Source organism: Salvelinus alpinus, chromosome 25 (genome assembly GCF_045679555.1).
Source record: "Salvelinus alpinus chromosome 25, SLU_Salpinus.1, whole genome shotgun sequence".
Lineage (NCBI taxonomy): Eukaryota > Metazoa > Chordata > Actinopteri > Salmoniformes > Salmonidae > Salvelinus > Salvelinus alpinus.
In genome coordinates this window covers 14,623,528-14,643,347 of record NC_092110.1, presented here as the reverse complement: position 1 = coordinate 14,643,347, position 19,820 = coordinate 14,623,528, and the positions used below count along the sequence as shown (strand labels likewise).

Here is a 19,820-nt window from a genome sequence, read left to right as displayed (position 1 = left end):
CGTGCGTATATATTAATTGGCCTGATTGAGGACTGCAGTAGTTATCTTCTCTATGGGCTCACTGCCTGACGAACAGAACACAGAAGAATAACATTTTATTGGTCACATACACATGGTTAGCAGATGTTAATGCGAGTGTAGCGAAATGCTTGTGCTTCTAGTTCCGACAGTGCAGTAATATCTAACAGGTAATCTAACAATTCCACAACTACCTAATACAAACAAATCTAATTAAAGGGATAGAATATGTACATATAAATATATGGATGAGGGATGATCGAGCGCCATAGGCAGGATGGTATAGAATACAGTATATACATATGAGATGAGTAATGCAAGATATGTAAACATTATTAAAGTGGCATTATTAAAGTGACTAGTGATCCATTTATTAAAGTGGCCAATGATTTTGAGACTTGTATATAGGCAGCAGCCTCTGTGTCAGTGATGGCTGTTCAACCTCTCTAGGGTACGTGAGACGGTAGTATCCCACCTCTTCAACAGCCAGTGAAACTGCAGGGCGCCAAATTCAAAACAACAGAAATCCCATAATTAGAATTTCTCAAACATACATGTATTTTACACCATTTTAAAGATACACTTGTTGTAAATCCAGCCACAGTGTCCGATTTCAAAAAGGCTTTACGACGAAAGCAAACCAAACGATTGTTAGATGAGTGCCTATTCACAGAATAACACAGCCATTTTTCCAGCCAAAGAGAGGATTCACAAAAAGCAGAAATATAGATAAAATGAATCACTAACCTTTGATGATCTTCATCAGATGACACTCATAGGACGTCATGTTACACAATACATGTAAGTTTTGTTCGGTAAAGTTCATATTTATATCCAAAAATCTGAGTTTACATTGGCGCGTTACGTTCAGAAGTTCCAAAACATCCTTCTTTTTTTTTTGCTGAGATTTTGCAGAGAGCCACATCAATTTACAGGAATACTCATAATAAACATTGCTAAAAGATACAACTGTTATGCATGGCATTTTAGATGCACTTCTCCTTAATGCAACCGCTGTGTCAGGTTTCAAAAAAGCTTTACGGAAAAAGCAAACCATGCAATAATCTGAGTCGGCGCTCAGAGCCCAATCAAGACACAAATATATCCGCCATATTGTGCAGTCAACATAAGTCAGAAATAACATTAGAAACATTCACTTACCTTTGATGATCTTCATCAGAATGCACTCCCAGGAATCTCAGTTCCACAATAAATGTTTGTTTAGTTCGATAATGTCCATCATTTATGTCCAAATTCCTCGTTGTTCTAGCGTTCAGTACACTTTCCAAACTCACGACGCGCGGGCAAGTCCAGCGGAAAGTACGGACGAAAAGTTAAAGTTATATTACAGTCCGTAAAAACATGACAAACGAAGTATTGAATCAATCTTTAGGATGTTTTTAACATAATTCTTCAATAATGTTCCAACCGGAGAATTCCTGTGTCTTCAGAAGTGCGATGGAACAGAGCTCGCTCTCACATGAATGCACATGGTCAGCGCATGTTCAGGTCATGGTAGACCTTACTCAATCCCCTCTCATTTGGCCCCACTTCACAGTAGAAGCATCAGACAAGGTTCTAAATCACATATAGTGGAAGCCTTAGGAAGTGCAACATTACCAATATCCCACTATCTTCAATAGGAGCTGAGTTGAAAATCGACCAACCTCAGATTTCCCACTTCCTGGTTGGATTTTTTTCTCATGTTTTTGCCTGCCATATGAGTTATGTTATACTCACAGACAGCATTCAAACAGTTTTAGAAACTTCAGTGTTTTCTATCCAAATCTACTAATAATATGCATATTCTAGCTTTTATGGCTTTGTAGCAGGCCGTTTACTCTGGGCATGCTTTTCATCCGGACGTGAAAATACTGCCGCCTACCCCAAAGAAGTTAACAGTCTGATGGCCTTGAGATAGAAGCTGTTTTTCAGTCTCTAGGTCCCAGCTTTGATGCACCTGTACTGACCTCGCCTTCTGGATGGTTGCGGGGTGAACAGGCAGTGGCTCGGGTGGTTGTTCTTGATCTTTTGGCCTTCCTGTGACATCGGGTGCTGTAGGTGTCCAGGAGGGCAGGTAGTTTGCCCCCGGTGATGCGTTGTGCCGACTGCACCACCCTCTTGAGAGCCTTGCAGTTGTGGGCGGTGCAGTTGCCGTACCAGCCCGACAGGATGCTCTCAATCTTGCATCTGTGAAAGTTTGTGAGGGTTTTAGGTGACAAGCCAAAATCTTCAGCCTCGAGGTTGAAGAGGCGCTGTTGCTCCTTCTTCACCACACTGTCTGTGTGGGTGGACTACTTCAGTTTGTCTGTGATGTGTACACCAAGAAACCTAAAACTTTCCACCTTTGCAGCAGTACACAGAAACATGGTCCCCCAGATAACTGTATGCAAGGCTGTATGCTTGCACGGAGCAACTACAATTAAACCAAATGATCCTGTCTGTGACGCCTTGGCTCTAGAAACAACCCATTCCAGACTCCTGCCATTGAAGATGGTTAGACTAGACACGTCACTGATACTTTAGACTTGTTCAAGTGCTGTTCAACCCCATAGTTAACTGCTGAGGAACTATTGATTATGTCACTGCTTCTTTTATACAAGTTGTGTAATATAAGATGAATAGTGAAGAGCGGGAAGGACAGTGAAGGTATGATTTTGGGGGTGTGGGGATCCGAGTCTCTTGTGTCCCTTTGGGTTGCCCCCTGGGACCAGGGCAGCCCTGCTATTTCCGATCCTCGTAAAGCCTGAGTGACAGGACATGGGGACGCCAGTGTGTCCTCACCCCGACGGGTAATTATAGAGTAGCCATGGCTACCGGACTCACCCCACCGGAGGGATCACTCACTCCAACCCAACCTGTAGTCTCCTACACATTCCTCAATATCCCCAATTACACTGAAAGGTGATACTGTGCTAGGGTCTTCAACAGGTGCCGAGGTGTTTATTAATACACCATTGGTTGTCGGTTTAGTGGTTCATCCCCCCTGAAGAGATACTCAAGATGCTAATCTGCAGTGTGTTTGGATTAGCAGCTAGCATGTCGCTACCTGTCTGTTAGTGCCACTATCTATCGTTATCTCTTGCTGAGTTAATGGTAGCTGTGACAGTCATGGCTAAGGTGTCACTGATGAGATCAGGCAGGAAGAGAAGGGGTGGGTTTTTTACAGTAAGAGTTGAATGGTCGCTGTGTCCAGGGAGCTGCCTATCACCTGGATATGTTCGTGGGGCTAAGTTTAGCGATTAGCCTGCCATGTCCAGCACAGTAAACACGACTATTTGGGGGATAAAGGCCCAGGGCATGCCTGCCAGTCAGCCCACTACCTCCAACTCCAACCCTACACATACAAAACACATGCGCTAGAAATACACATGTACGCACCAGAAACACACACACACACACACACCCCATCCCCCCCCCTCCCCAAGTGTCAGTAGAGCATTGGCGTCAGAGGTGGAGACATGGAGGGAGAAGCCTTTGTCCTACATTCTAAAACCCTAGCTGGCTATGGCCGCAGAAGTGCAGTGTGTCCTGAAATATGCCTATTTTCCTCTCCCTCTAACTCTCTCACCCCCACACTGTCTCTCTAACTCATTCGCTCCCTCTAGGCAGCTGTTCATTCATATCGAGGAGGAGGAGTAGGAGGTGGGGGGGTTGACAGTATAAATACAGTTTGTCAACAAGTTGTATTTAGTGTTGTTGAGGCATAGGCTTCGTGCCACTGGGGGGGTAGACCAGACCAGAACCTGGTGAGACTGGCTCTATGTTGGTCCAGAGGATAGTGTGAATGAATGGCCAGGCAAGGCCAGAGACTCGTCCCAATATAACAAACAGGATTCTGACCAGACTAGATGGTATTTCCATTGTGAATCAATGCAGAAATGTTGCACGCGATGTCCCAAGTCTGCACTACTCACATGTGCTCCTAGTAAAGACACATTTACAGTCACTAATTTCACCTACTAAATAATCCCCCCCCCCCCCCAAAGCCACTCTCTGTCACAGACATGGTTTCTACACACTGGATGCATAAACTGTCCATTGTCTATGAATTCTTTACTCACTTCAAAGAATTCAAAGTAATTATTGTTAATGAACAGTTAGTGCTTCATGGTACTCACTTCTACAAAACCCAAAGAAACTCAGAAGTATTTATTGGACAACCAGGTATGTTTGTGTGTTTTTACCACTTTACCACTTCATATGCTAGGAAAGGGACGAGGCAATCACTACTAATGTACACAGAAACGGAAGCCAGTGGAGCAAACCAGAAAAGTTACATTACCAGTAATGACATTCACAATATCAAACAGGAGACTGGTGTTGACACATTATTCACTGTCATGGCATATAGTGTAAAGGACTGTTGGCTAAACATTTAGTCCTTTCTCTCTCCCCCAGTACCACATCAACAAGCTGTCCATCATGTCGTCAGACAACCACATGAACAACAGTGAGAAGGAGGTGGACGAGGTGGACGCTGCCCTGTCAGACCTGGAGATCACCCTGGAGGGAGGCAAGACCTCCAACACCCTGGTACTACACCTTAATGTCCTATACTAACCCCAACCCTAACTCTGTCAGACCTGGAGATCACCCTGGTACTACACCTTACTGTCCTATACTAACCCCAACCCTAACCCTGCCAGACCTGGAGATCACCCTGGTACTACACCTTACTGTCCTATACTAACCCCAACCCTAACCCTGCCAGACCTGGAGATCACCCTGGTACTACACCTTACTGTCCTATACTAACCCCAACCCTAACCCTGTCAGACCTGGAGATCACCCTGGTACTACACCTTACTGTCCTATACTAACCCCAACCCTAACCCTGTCAGACCTGGAGATCACCCTGGTACTACACCTTACTGTCCTATACTAACTCCAACCGTAACCCTGTCAGACCTGGATATCACCCTGGAGGGAGGCAAGACCTCCAATACACTGGTACAACTACTGCACTTTACCGTAAAACACACTAGTTATGCAATTTACTGTACTTTACCTCACTGCTACTCTAGTGGTACATTCAATTAGAGCAAATGTTATTGGGCACATCCAGAGTGGCATATTATGGTTGAATCGGAATGTTAAACTCAAATCTCTCTACCATCATATTTATGCCAATATGACACCAATGTAGATGAAAATTTGCAAATCAACTTGATTTGAGGAACACAACACACTCCCGTCATAATCCATCCGGCCGTTACCGAGAACCACTATACTGGATTGTTGACATGGTCGTGTTAGTATTACGGTTGTCAGAATTTTTTTTCCCAAACCTAGCTCAAATTCTAGATCAGAAGGTCAGAATAAAACGAGGCTACAGCGTCCATATGGTGACCATTAGACTTACATCCATTTAGGCTGAATAAGTTAATAGGCACAACATGCACATTTCTGCCCAATAAAAATCTATGTTCTACCTTTTTTTCTGACAATTAATTTCTTACAATGCTAATATTTTTTTGCCAAATCTCAAAGTTCTAAACCCAGGGCTGCGGTCCAAACACTTAGAAGACACTCTCGTTCACTTACCCTCACCTTATGCCCTTGGGGGAATCGCCATTGCTATCTTGGAGGGTGGTCCAAATGATTTGACAAGCAAGGGAAGTTTGCATCGTAAGTCCCTCAGCCCTCGTTTTTAGTCAGCTTTGCGAGTGTACAATTATGTTCACTCCGGGGCCTGAAGCTCCCTAGAATTCAATTTGCAACGATTGTACATCCGCTAAGAAAAGTCTGCGAAAACTTAAAAACAACATCAATGGAGAAGTCAACATACAAGTGTAAGTAAAAACAAATGCAAATAAGTTAGAAATTGTGCCACTAATGCACATGACGGCATAAACACGTCCCGTAAATGTTATAATTTTTTTTAAATCTTTTGGACATTTTCCTTCAGAAGTTCCAGCTAGGCAGGGTAACGTTATTTAATTTGATAGCTATCATACAGTAGGCGTATATTAATAATAATATATTTAAAAGACATGCACTCATAATTGACGTAGCGCATATAAAGCACACAAGCTACCGGTGGCTGAAAACACAATCGTCACAGGATGAACAAGTGACTAATTTCCGGCCAAAATAATTCCTTCCTCCCTTGCCCTGCAAGTGTATACTCGTCAGACGTCATGATACGTCATCAGAAGTGTCCACAAAATTTGAGGGATATGAGTGGCTTTGGACCGCAGCCCGGGTAGAGCAACTTGACTAGTAGAAAGCTAGCAGCTGTAGCTAGTTAGCTAGCTTACACCGGTTGGATGAGAAGCAAAAGGAAGGTAGCTAGGTATATTTTGCTATGGAGGGTTTTTCATATGGCTGAAATCACCTGTGTAAACTGCTGACCTGGAAACGTGGATATCCATTTAAATAGTGTTAAGTTGAAGTACAGTGGGGAGAACAAGTATTTGATACACTGCCGATTTTGCAGGTTTTCCTACTTACAAAGCATGTAGAGGTCTGTATTTTTTATCATAGGTACATTTCAACTGTGAGAGACGGAATCTAAAACAAAAATCCAGAAAATCACATTGTATGATTTTTAAGTAATTAATTAGCATTTTATTGCATGACATGCGTATTTGATCACCTACCAACCAGTAAGAATTCCAGCTCTCACAGACCTGTTAGTTTTTCTTTAAGAAGCCCTCCTGTTCTCCACTCATTACCTGTATTAACTGCACCTGTTTGAACTCGTTACCTGTATAAAAGACACCTGTCCACACACTCAATCAAACAGACTCCAACCTCTCCACAATGGCCAAGACCAGAGAGCTGTGTAAGGACATCAAGGGTAAAAATTGTAGACCTGCACAAGGCTGGGATGGGCTACAGGACAATAGGCAAGCAGCTTGGTGAGAAGGCAACAACTGTTGGCGCAATTATTAGAAAATGGAAGCTGTTCAAGATGACGGTCAATCACCCTCGGTCTGGGGCTCCATGCAAGATCTCACCTCGTGGGGCATCAATGATCATGAGGAAGGTGAGGGATCAGCCCAGAACTCCCTTCAATGACCTGAAGGGAGCTGGGACCACAGTCTCAAAGAAAACCATTAGTAACACACTACGCCGTCATGGATTCAAATCCTGCAGCGCACGCAAGGTCCCCCTGATCAAGCCAGCGCATGTCCAGGCCCGTCTGAAGTTTGCCAATGACCATCTGGATGATCCAGAGGAGGAAAGGGAGAAGGTCATGTGGTCTGATGAGACAAAAATAGAGCTTTTTGGTCAAAACCACTCGCTGTGTTTGGAGGAAGAAGGATGAGTACAACCCCAAGAACACCATTCTAACCGTGAAGCATGGAGGTGGAAACATCATTCTTTGGGGATGCTTTTCTGCAAAGGGGACAGGACGACTGCACCGTATTGAGGGGAGGATGGATGGGGCCATGTATCGTGAGATCTTGGCCAACAACCTCCTTCCCTCAGTAAGAGCATTGAAGATGGGTCGTGGCTGGGTCTTCCAGCATGACAACGACCCAAAACACACAGCCAGGGCAACTAAGGAGTGGCTCCGTAAGAAGCATCTCAAGGTCCTGGAGTGGCCTAGCCAGTCTCCAGACCTGAACCCAATAGAAAATCTTTGGAGGGAGCTGAAAGTCCGTATTGCCCAGCGACAGCCCCGAAACCTGAAGGATCTGGAGAAGGTCTGTATGGAGGAGTGGGCCAAAATCCCTGCTGCAGTGTGTGCAAACCTGGTCAAGAACTACAGGAAACGTATGATCTCTGTAATTGCAAACAAAGGTTTCTGTACCAAATATTAAGTTCTGCTTTTCTGATGTATCAAATACTTATGTCATGCAATAAAATGCAAATTAATTACTTAAAAATCATACAATGTGATTTTCTGGATTTTTGTTTTAGATTCCGTCTCTCACAGTTGAAGTGTACCTATGATAAAAATGACAGACCTCGACATGCTTTGTAAGTAGGAAGACCTGCAAAATCGGCAGTGTAACAAATACTTGTTCTCCCCACTGTATCTATAACAGGGTCCGTAGCGTAACGGTTGGCGTCACTGCCCTGGGATTTGAAGGTCCTGGGTTCGCCTACCGGAGGGGATATTTTGACCATTCTCTTTCGTGTATAGATTTTGACACCCCCCTCCCTTTCCCAAAACACACACACCGTCAGATGCACTCTATCCCTACAGTACAAATGAACACAATAAATTGCACAGGTTGTAAACGTTTCTCCTTTTCTGGCGCCACTTTCATTTGAGAAGCTAAGAAATTTGTCAAGCTGGCCCGGGTGGAGCTGAAAAATGACTCGCACATCTTAAGGTTATTGTACACTATCAGTAGTACTTATTTAAAAGCAGCCTATGTTCTCTTACAAATGAGTACTCCCATCTGTTTTCATATTTATACTGCCATTTATAAATGTGGGAATGTGTGCTCTTTTACTGCTGTTGGACAGCTGTGTACAGCATTACTAAGAGCATTTGTAGCTGAAGGATTTGTAAATATGTGTTCTTAAAAGTGTTTTTAGCAGTTTGCCACAGTGTTTGTATCAGGAGTTACCAAGATTGCTATTGACAAGCCACAGGGTTATGCAGGCTTTTTTGTTCAAGCCCCGTGCTACCACACCTGATTTTACTACTCCGCTGTTGATCAAGACCTCAGCTGTTCATCGAGACCTTGAATAGTACAGTCAGGTGTGGTAGAACTGGGCTTGAACAATAAATCCTGCATAACCCTGTAGCTCTTAAAGAGCAATTATGGCCATCCCTGAACTATATCTGATGAATATACGATTGTACATTGTATATTTTGTAATAACTCACTATTGTTTACAGGTAATGTAGTGTCCTACTAGGCCTTTCTTCAGTACACTTTAAAGTACATTTTCATGTTAATAGGTACATGTTGATTATTTTGTATTTTCCAGCAGCTTTCTCATTTTTCTTGTTACAAGAGATCAGTGAAAAATTATTCAGTTTACACCATATATTGGCTTAAATGGGTTTCTGGTTTTTCGCTTTCCTCTGGAAAATCAGCTGTTAATATAAAATAAATACTAATAACTACATTATTTCAGTTGCCATTTGTCATTATTGTGTACTTTTACTTTTATTGCTATGTTTTGCTGTATTATAATGTTGTAAAATAGTGTTATATAAGCACCTTCTGGTGTAAAAACCATGGCAATTAGTCAGGCTGTTTGAGAAGGTTTGAATTCTAAGCAACCTGCCTACACATTGTTTGTAGTACAATAGACCAGCATAGCTACTATAGTACATTAGGTCAAAGCTGTGTGCTGGAAAACCTTAGAGCATCGGTGAAGTACGCATTGTGGTGCACATTTCCTTTTTTGGCTTCAGACCAATGCCTACTCTCACTTAAAACATATTTTTTTTAGTTTGACTGGGCTCTGGGTGAGAACTTCACTGCAAGGCAAAAAGCTACTTCAGAAGGTGTATGTTCTAATGATGTATATAAAGACTAGAATGCTGATGCTATGTGTTGGTCAGTGAGAGGCTTTAAAGCCACCGGTCGGCCATATTGGCACGCCCCAGTAATAGCGGTCCTCCACAAGAATGAATGGAATTCTACAGTATTTCAAATAAATATTTAAAGGACAAAATTATGTGTATTTAAGTATTTTGTTTTTGTAGTGGGGACAGTAACATTAACACTTTCTAACAATTATACTTTAAGGAGAATGTTATATATTTGATTATTTATATGTTTAGCTCACATAATATATTTTAAAAGTATGCATTAGGTGTCTGTAATAGAATAAACGTGGTAAAAACACTTTTAAACATTAAGACATTTCTATAGCTTCCAAAATATATTTTTTTACAACGGTGGGGAAGTGCGAAGATGGAGGTACAGTGGCTTAAAAACAGCACCCCCTGTCAGTTATCTAGTGTATATATATAAATTCTGTATGGGTAGTGGGTATCGCATGATTTGGCCATCGTTAAAACTGTCTGCCCCAACCAACAAGTTTATACAGCTTATCTGAGGAAGTTGAAGCTTGATTACCTAACTGTTTTCTTTTATATGCAACTCTGAGCGATAACATTGCAAACATAGAAAGTCAAACTTGAGGTCATTGTTAAAGTTGTGCTTTATAATCCTGTCCTTGTCCTTTCTCAATAATAACCATTCAACCAGCACTAAACATGTTTCTTCCTCTCAGGGTGATATCACATCCATTCCTGAACTGGCTGACTACGTCAAAGTCTTCAAGTAAGTTCAACAACTGCTTCAGTGGTAGAAGTTGTCTTTAATCACAGATCTAGGATCAGTGTATCATCCTGAAATCCATTAGGGGGAAATTCTAAACTGACCTTAGATCAGTGGCAAAGAGCCAACTAGCCAGTTCCTCCTAACTCTCCAGACTGCCTCCGTTGATTCATTTTAGCCCTTTCTTGATGTTTGCTAATGACTGGCCATGCGCCTTTAAAGAAGGCATTGTCCCTGGGATGTTAAATCTAATACTATGGGAGCAGGAAACAAGGTTTGGGCCTAAATTGGAGAGCTGTTGTCTGTTCAGTATCAAACTTGGCTGTATGAATTGGGTTTGTGGGCTGGCTTGTTCCCAGGACCAGCTTATTGGTGGGGCTCAGGATGTATCAAAAACACTGATTACTGCAGTGATTCGGGTTTACGTTAGGACTAGGACCAGTTATAATGGTCCTCTTCAGTTGGTAGAGCATGGCCCTTGTAACACCGGGATAGTGGGTTCGACTCAAGAGACCACCCATAAATAAAATCTATGCACGCATGACTTAGTTGCTTTGGACAAAAGCATCTGCTAAATGGCATATGTTATATTGTTATTATATTATAGGCTCTAACTAGGGCACAAAGCAATATCTTTTACATAGCTAGGCGCCCAAAGTTTTTCCTGGTCAGGTGGTGAGTAAAACCCCTGGCCCTAGTCATAAAAGCCTTTTGGCCACAGGCCCGTGTTGACAAGCAGGTAGCTCTTGCAGCTTTAATAATGTTGTAAAAATATAAGCTGTAGACTATTACTGAGAGGTATTTCCACAGTAATTGTCCTCCATTAAAACTCATGTCCAACGTTGGCTCCTCTCCCATTCATGCTACTGACTCCGTTATGGACCACAGAAGGAGGCTGAGAAGGCTCTCGCTGTCTCTTTCTCTCGTCTTTTTTTCTGTTAGACTTGGCCCCTCTGAAGTGGAAAAAAGTACCCCCTTTTTTATGTGGCGTGACGGCTCCTCTTGGTGTCTGGGGTTGGGTTAGCGTTGCTAAGCTATGTGTTTTGTGATTCAAGCAGAACTGACTACCCCCCTGTCGCTCTTTTTCTCTCCTATGTGTTTTCCAGGCCAAAGAAACTGACACTGAAAGGCTACAAGCAGTACTGGTGCACGTTCAAGGACATCACAATTTCCTGCTACAAGAGCAAAGAGGAGGCTCATGGGACACCCTCTCTCCAAATGAATCTAAGAGGTACTAGTACACACACACACACACACACACTAAAGAATTCAACAGTTCCTTTACAACCTGAGTCTGTGTGATCCCCAATGGTGTGTGATGGATGGTTTTGACCACCTACCGCCCCCTTCCTCTCTGAACTGTTCGTGTTTTTGTAGGTTGCGAGGTGACACCAGATGTCAACATCTCCGCTCAGAAATTTAACATCAAGTTGCTTATCCCGGTAGCTGACGGCATGAACGAGATCTGGCTGCGGTGTGACGCTGTGAGTACGGCTTTTTGGCCCCCCACAGGCAGACCTCCCCCCAGGGGAAACACTGATACTGTAAATGCAGTACATATAGTCATCTTATAATCATAACCACCATCCTTCTCTCTGTCTACTCCCTCCCCTCCCCATGCAGGAGAAGCAGTATGCCCACTGGATGGCAGCGTGCCGCCTGGCCTCTAAGGGGAAGACAATGGCAGACAGCTCCTACAATCTGGAGGTCCACAACATTCTGTCCTTCCTCAAGATGCAGCACATGAACCCTGACCCCCAGTTCATTGCGGAGCCAGCCGTCACCAACGACATCAACTCTGAGTGCCTGGTGTCTCCGCGCTACCTGAAGAAGTACAAGAACAAGCAGGTAACTGAAATAACCAGTGTCTGTGTGGAGAGGAGACCCCATTTATGTAGCCTACAGCTGAATGGCCATGGATTCAAATATGCATGCAGGTGGATACATACACTGCGAGTGAACAGACAAAGCTATGGCAGCAGAAAGCAACCCTGGCGAGATAATGGGGAAATAATTGTTCCAGGGGGAGTTTGTTGTGTATCCCCTCCCCGATGCACCCCAGCTGGGCGCCTCCTGGCGTCTGGGTTGTCCTGCACAGGAATGCAACCTCCCTCCCTCTTTCGCTCCCTCCTTCCCTCTAAGGGGAACCCAGGACAGCGGACCATGCACTCAGCAGTCTAAAAGGGAGGATTACCACAAGTGAAGCTCAAAGGCGATCTCCTTACTCTAAACTAGCTACCTTCCCTCGTCTCCTTTCTGTCATTATAACTGAAAGGTGACTAGCAAGGAAGCTAGTTGACTGGATAGAGGTCCACCATGTTAATTTCACACATCCATGCCCTGCCAGATCTGTGCTCAAGAAGGAAAGGAGAAGAGGAAAATAATATAATACTGAAGACTATTGAGAGACGCAGCCAGAGAAATCCAGACAACCTAAAGGAGTTGTCTCACTAAGAACTCGGAGGCAAACCACCAAAAGCCAACCAATGATGAGATGTCACATTTATGCATTAGATGAACTTGTTTAAGGGGCAGTATAATTGTGCTCTGTACTTAGCAAATTCCCATGTAAATAACAGGCTGATGTATATACTGTACATTAGACATGCAGAGCACATGCCTCCACAGATGGGTGGGGGAGTGGCCTTCCCTCGCTTACTCACTCAATGAGGTTCTGATTAAGCTGTATAGGAAAAGTGGGAAGTTATTTTGGTGTGGGTGTGTGTTTCGGTGGTTAAGTGATGACTCCATACTAGTCTGGGTTTGGACTGTAACCATAGCTTCAGCCTGGCGTGTTACTGGGTCGTCTAGGAAAAGAGCATGGGGAAAGACCACTCCTGATGTGTGAGTGAGAAGGGAGGAGGGGGAGAGCTCTTCAAACAGGAAATGTCTATCCTGAGTGGACATCCTGAAAACAGTCATTACTGTGTCCACTGAATCACATTGAAATTGTATTTTTGTTCTAAAAAAAGGAATGAGAAAGAGCCAAACTTGTTTATTTGGCATTGCTGCCTATAAACAGGATAGGTGTGTGAGTGTGTGTGTGTGTAGTGTGATGGGCCTTCTACTCAGATCTCATTCAAATTCTCACCCCTCCTAGCCTCTTTACCCAGGCCTGCGGGGCAGTCTGTCTGTATGGGGCTGTGGTTCTGGCCCATCTCCAGTCTCTGTCTCAGTGTGAGGCTCTGAGCTCTAACCCAACCGAGCCTAGCTAGGCAAGCAAGGGATGGACCAAAGGCACCTCATGAAACACTCCTTTCATCTCTGGCTGGACAGGGCTACTGGTGGTGGGATTAGCAAGGGAAGTTTTGAAGAGCATTGTGTGCTTTTTGAGAATTTGTTCTGTAGTTTTTGTGTGTGTTTTGGAGGGGAGTTTCAAGACATGAGTTCCGCCACTGTCAGTCAGTCAGCTAGTTGTGCTGTGGGAGAGATGTTTTCAGGGTACTGCCTCTCCCCCCCCAAACTGGACTTCCTCTTCTCACCCCTCCCCCCCCCCCCCTCCCCTCCCCTCCCCATGGGACTTCGTGCTCTAATCCCAGCAGATACGCACAGGAATTTATAGATTGCCGAGTGTTGGGCTAGATGGTTTCTTAACTTCCTAGCCAAACATACAATTTTACATAAGAGAAAGCAAACTGGGGAGGCCAAATAACAAACCCCAGGATTTTGCTAGTTAACCAAATCCAGAGAGCTGTAGCTCTCTATACTACAGCTGTGTGATGCCTTGGTATGTATTACCACCTGGTGGACATAATGGGAATTGCATACACAAGGCTGCTGGCCTGCCCTACAGTACTCAAGCTAGTTAAGTGTAAAATAAAACCTTCAACAACTATCACCCAGGTCTTTCAAGAAATAATTACTCCAATTAAATGTTTCAAACCTGTAAATCAATTAAATCAGTTTGTAATCGTTTGTGTCCAGATAACTAAACCCTCTGCTTGCCCTGACAGATACTGTACTGTGACTGCTGCTGCTTTCTCTCCACATGGAGACTGCTGCATGATCCTACAGACTCAACTCTCCTGTTCACTTGCCCTGTTCTGATTCAGATTCTGCTGCTTTCTCTCCACATGGAGACTGCTGCATGATCCTACAGACCTCAACTCTGCTGTTCATTTACCCTGTTCTGATTCAGATTCTGCTGCTTTCTCTCCACATGGAGACTGCTGCATGATCCTACAGACTCAACTCTCCTGTTCATTTACCCTGTTCTGATTCAGATTCTGCTGCTTTGTTTTGGAGCTATTTTCTTTGCTCCATGGCCTTGTTCTCACCTGCTTGTTTTTCTTTCTTCTTTCTATCTTCCTTTCTTTCTTTCTGTTTTCCCACTACCTCCCCTCCTTTTGCACTCTTCTTCCATCCCTGCCTCCCTCCCTCTTCAGCCAGGCTATATCAGGGACCTGGTAAGTGGAAATGGCTTTGTCTTGGGGTCGTGGTTGATTTACCATAGTAGTAGTTGTTTAACAGTCTCAATAGCTAGTTTGTTTCACCTTTAGTCTTAGGAAACCTGAAACTTCCCAGTCCAAGTGTGATTGCTAATTGAGTTTTGTTCAAGCCTCATTTCCTCTCATTTCTCCTTCAACTACTAACACACCCTGAATGGGATAGTAAGATGGTAAAGTGGTGAGTCTGTCCTGAAGACCCAGGTCAGCATCTGTCCTACTCCTCATCCCACTGACTCATACGCCATGGGTTTGGGCTGCTCTCCTTCGAACTCAACTTTAGGGCTGTAAAGAACCACACTTGCGCCGGGGCGGGGAGGCACTTCATGGGCCATTAGACTTAGACTGACCTCTGGGGATCTCAACTGTTGGTTCATACTTTAGTTCGGTGATCTTGTGTGCCTTCCTATATTTACGGGGAGGTGTCTTTGGGTTTGGGGGTTTATAGCGTGGTTTTAGTGTGGTGAGGGTGGGGCCATGTGTGCACAGTAGGCCAATGTCTGTGTCTAGGGCAGGGCAGGGCTGTTCAATTCAGGTCCTGGAGGGCTGAAAAACATTAATTTTTTGTTTCTACCTGGTAGTTAATTGCACTCACCTGGTGTCCCATGTCTGAATTAGTCCCTTATTAAAAAGGGAGGATGAAAACCAGAAGTGTTTCAGCCCTCCAGGACCAACATTGAACAGCCCTGGTCTGGGGTTTGGTTTCAGAGTGGAGGTGGTGTTGGTGTGTCACGTGTTCAACAGCCTTTCGATATGTGTTAATCAGATTTCGGCCCGGATCCTGGAGGCACACCAGAACGTGGCCCAGATGAGTCTGATCGAGGCCAAGATGCGCTTCATCCAGGCGTGGCAGTCCCTGCCCGAGTTTGGCATCACTCACTTCCTGGCCAAGTGAGTCCCTCTCTCTTCTTCCTCATACAGAAAATAACAGACATTTTCCCAAGTCTGTGTTTCTCTGTCTGCCTCTCTCGGTGTCTTTGTGTTTTTGGACTTTTTGTTTTATGGCTAACAGAAATGTTTTTGTCAGATACAAAGTTGCATGGTTGAAATCCAATAAGCATATTACTTCCAAGAACCACATCCCAAGCAGTGAGCTCACTTGGAATTCTCTGTCATTCCCAGATTCCAGGGCGGGAAGCGGGATGAGCTGATCGGCATCACCTACAACCGTTTGATCCGGATGGACGCCAACACCGGAGACGCCATCAAGACTTGGAGGTTCGCCAACATGAAGCAGTGGAACGTCAACTGGGAGATCAAGATGGTACAAATTTCAGCTTTTAAACCAGGAAAAAAACAGTTTGAGACAACGTATTCAATACTCTAAACAGAGTCACCGTCAGTTTGTTTTCGCTTTATCATCTTAACATGGCATTTCACATGTAAATCTTTCACATCTTTACTAAATGAATTGTCAGTAAAGTCCTATGGTTTTGACTGTGTGATCACCCTGTGCCCTAGGTGACGGTGGAGTTTGCAGATGAGCCCAGCCTGGCCTTCATCTGTGCGGAGGTAGACTGTAAGGTGGTACATGAGTTCATCGGAGGCTACATCTTCTTGTCCACGCGCGCCAAGGACCAGAACGAGTCTCTGGATGAGGAGATGTTCTACAAGCTGACCAGCGGCTGGGTCTGAGTCTGACTACCCTGTGCCAGGGGTCAGAGGTCAAGAGGGGAGGGAGGGTGGGGACTAGATCTTATGAGTTTATTTTATTTGTTATATATTTTTGATGGTTTTATTTTGGAACTGTGCTAAAGAGACCCACACGGCCGCCCACTATCGTTATTGCTGTTAAGAAGCTGACACCCTTTATTTTTTGTTGTGTTAATGCTGACAAAGGTATTTGTAAACACTAATATTTTGCGCAATGCTGCAGCCCAGATGATCTCTGAACTCCAAACCCTGCCTGTGGCTCCCCCATCCCTCTCCAATGCACAGGGGACATCGTCTACTTCCTCAAGCAGCGATCACAAAGCTACGTCCATGAGAAAGTATCACATGTCAGGAGACCTCTCCCTCACAAAGACTCTTTCTAAATTCCCCCCCCCCCCACTCCGACTCACCTGAAGGAACTGATCAAATTGGCCCGTCAGCTACTCCACTACGTCGTCATCGTAATCCGACCAGACCACAAAATCACGTATCAGTGTTAATGAAGAATCACATTATTTATTTATCCCTGTTTTGTTTTCCTGTTTTAATTTGGCATTTTAGTAAGATGTGGTGCTCTACTTAGTTTTTGAAGTGGCCTGTGGTTTGCCTCACATGCTACTCCTGTGATATGATACTCTGTCTAATTTATGCTGCGGAGTGCCACTTCACTCTCACGTATTGTATAAATATAGGCAGTAGCAATCACCAAAGTAAGAGTATCGGCGAAACGGCGACACACTTTTACTTCCTCGGCAGAGACAGGAAGTGGAAGTGGGGTAATTTCCTTCCGTCATTAATGAAAGGCTGAGGAGAACGCATAGCTCATGGAGATACTTGGGCACCGTGTCCTCTCCACCCAATGAAGGAGTTTCACTTGATCTAACTAGTCCATATGAAGTCACGTGTAAGCACTTCTCCAGTGTACATATGATCCCTGAATAAGCTGTAGTAGTTAAATTTATTTTTAAATTTTTTTTTACAGTGTTTTCTTTGTCTGAGCATACCTCCAGTGGCAGTTTCCTCTCCCCTGTGTTCAGTAGTGTGCTTTAAGAGTTGAAACAAGCCTTGGTGCACACCTACAGTAGTGCTTTCCTGTTGTCTGCATTAGTTAGTGTGACAGCAAAACAGGTTCTGAATATACACAGAGCTCAACCAGGGTGAATGTCCTACAATGTGTTCTGTAAACACCTGAATAACCATGCCTAGTTCTTACAGCTAAAATATGTCAGTGTGGTGCTTGATCATCTAGAAGGGGTCACTGAAGGATACTCTGTTTGAGAAGTTATTTTTATGGTTATCTTGTTGACAAGTTCTGAGGTAATTACTAAAAATGCGAATGTGTATGTTATTGTCATGGAACATGTGGTGCCATGGCTTGTTGGCCAAATGATGTGGCTCAGGTACATGCTGCTAGCCACATAGGGTTGTCAGATGCCCACAGCATGTAGGAAAGGCCTCAGCTCTGCCTTGAGACTCAGACCCTTGCCATTGCATTGTGCATGTATAGTACAGCTGGAGGGATATTACCAATAATAACAGTGGTCCCAAGTGCAGCCTCCTCTTTACGTTATCGGCATTCATTATCTTACACCGTATAGTATTATTATTATTCAGTACCATTTTCATTGTTACGCACCAGCAATAGGTCACCAAGTTTGAAGAATGAATTATGCAAAGTCCGGATTTCTTTTTTCCTCGGTATGAAGGAACATTAAATGAAGTATTCGTTTTTTGTAACTTATGTAAAAACACAGGTTGAATTAAATTGTACAGTTGTTCTTTTGTTGCTGCTTTTTTTCTTGTTTTTTTTTGGAAGTGTATTTTTGTTTCCAGATAAGAGGGGAGCCATTGGTCAACATTGTGTAGTATGAAGATTTGTGCCTGCCAATGTTACGGTCTTATTGAGTTTTTAACATGATCTATATATGAAGATAACACTAGTCTCAAACTCCAGGTTGGTAGAAAGTTCATGAAGACTTGTCTCACACTACATATTATTATTATTACTCAGAAACATTGATAAAAGGGCTTTTCAATGTACTTTTTTCTTGTTGCCTCCTATAATCAGAATTACATTGCTAATTTCTGTTCTTGCCTTTTTTTTGGCACTGAATGCGCTCTAGCTCTGTAAAATTTCACCAATGACACCTCCCTAGGCTATCAAACTCTTACTCTGTTCAGTGCCTTTAAAAAATATATATCACTTAATTTTCAGAGTTGATCACCATTGTAGCTTTTCTTTGAACAATGTTTTTGGTATGAAGGAGACCCTTTTAGTTGAGATAGAACCTAGTGTTTGAGACAAACGAGCGTAAATGAACTGAAGAGAAGGAAGCTTAGCCTATTTTTTTCCTACTATAACGTTGTTTTTTTGTTTGCCTCCAATGTCCAGAGCAGCAGTGCATGGCCTGCTGTTTTCAGACTGCAAAGAAATGCATTTATTTTAAAAAATAAAAATACTTTTTATTTAAGGTTTGAGTTATAATATTATATTCCTACTTATTCAAACATCGAGGAAGTGATGATCGCAGATTACTGGGGACCAGAAATCATTCAGGATACCGCTTTAAAGCTACAGTATGTAATTTTCTGTATCTGCAACAATCGAAATTTGGGTGATTCTACCCTGTCTCCACCAGAGGGCAGTACGTAACCACCCCATCTTCCACCCACTGCTGCAGTCACGTCATATCCAGGACTGGATCCAAACTTCTCTAAAGGTCACTCACTGTTCTTAAAGCGGCTTCCAATGTTATCTGGCATCCGTCAGAAACAGAGTGGCAGATTGATGGGGAGTTAAAATGAGCTCAGAGTGTTACCAACCGTCTTCGTTTACAGGCTTTTGGCGCCCGATCCCTGTCCCGCCACGGCAACCGTCCGTCTGTCACCTGTGGAGCAGCTATGGTGTGGAGGTGGAGGTGCCATGATGATGGCACTCAGGCCACCTGGTGGCTGCAGTGTCTTGGCATCCTGTAGGGTGAGGTGGGGTGTGATTCAGACAGGTGACAGAGGTGCGGGTGGTGGGGGGATGCTCAGGAGGTGTGTCATAGGTGTAGACGGTTGGATTTATTCTGTCTCTTTGGATATACATATGTGATCGTAGCTACATTATCTGAGAGAAAATGTTAACATACACATCACAGTGCAGTTTCGAAAACAAAATGGGTAGCATAGTCTAGTCATGTTCATGGAATCGCAGAGACGTCTGAGCATGTAGGATTATTTATGGTGACATTCAGTATCCCTCTGTGTGAATAGAACTAAGTGCTTGTCCACTCGTCTCCACCCTCAGTCCTGTCCTGAGGTCAGATGAGGTGTTACTGGTGTAGCTCTGGGTACAATGAAATCTACAGGAACATCCTGCCCTTCAAAAAGATGTCAATGACAGAATCGGGAGATAAAACGAGGCATTCTTCTGCAGTAGCATTTACACAGTAAAGTACTATTCAAAGCACCCTTATTTTTTATCAGGGGTAGTGGTTCAGACATGTATATC

At 43.7% G+C, this 19,820-nt stretch overlaps 1 protein-coding gene across 6 annotated transcripts in view; it reads left to right on the top strand.

Moving 5' to 3' along the window:
* The window catches only part of LOC139553412 (fermitin family homolog 2), a 95,670-nt gene extending 76,875 nt beyond the window's left edge, over positions 1–18,795 (top strand). For 4 of the 6 annotated variants that reach the window (XM_071365710.1, XM_071365707.1, XM_071365709.1 and 1 more), the window contains 9 exons: positions 4,420–4,554; positions 10,180–10,229; positions 11,333–11,457; positions 11,604–11,710; positions 11,850–12,074; positions 14,612–14,632; positions 15,438–15,562; positions 15,794–15,935; positions 16,133–18,795. In XM_071365710.1, coding sequence (XP_071221811.1) covers positions 4,420–4,554; positions 10,180–10,229; positions 11,333–11,457; positions 11,604–11,710; positions 11,850–12,074; positions 14,612–14,632; positions 15,438–15,562; positions 15,794–15,935; positions 16,133–16,306 — 1,104 coding nt within the window. In that variant the 3' untranslated portion in view covers positions 16,307–18,795. The remainder of the gene's footprint in view (positions 1–4,419; positions 4,555–10,179; positions 10,230–11,332; positions 11,458–11,603; positions 11,711–11,849; positions 12,075–14,611; positions 14,633–15,437; positions 15,563–15,793; positions 15,936–16,132) is intronic. The other 2 variants (XM_071365711.1, XM_071365708.1) reach the window with 1 other exon arrangement.
* Positions 18,796–19,820: the final 1,025 nt, after the last annotated feature.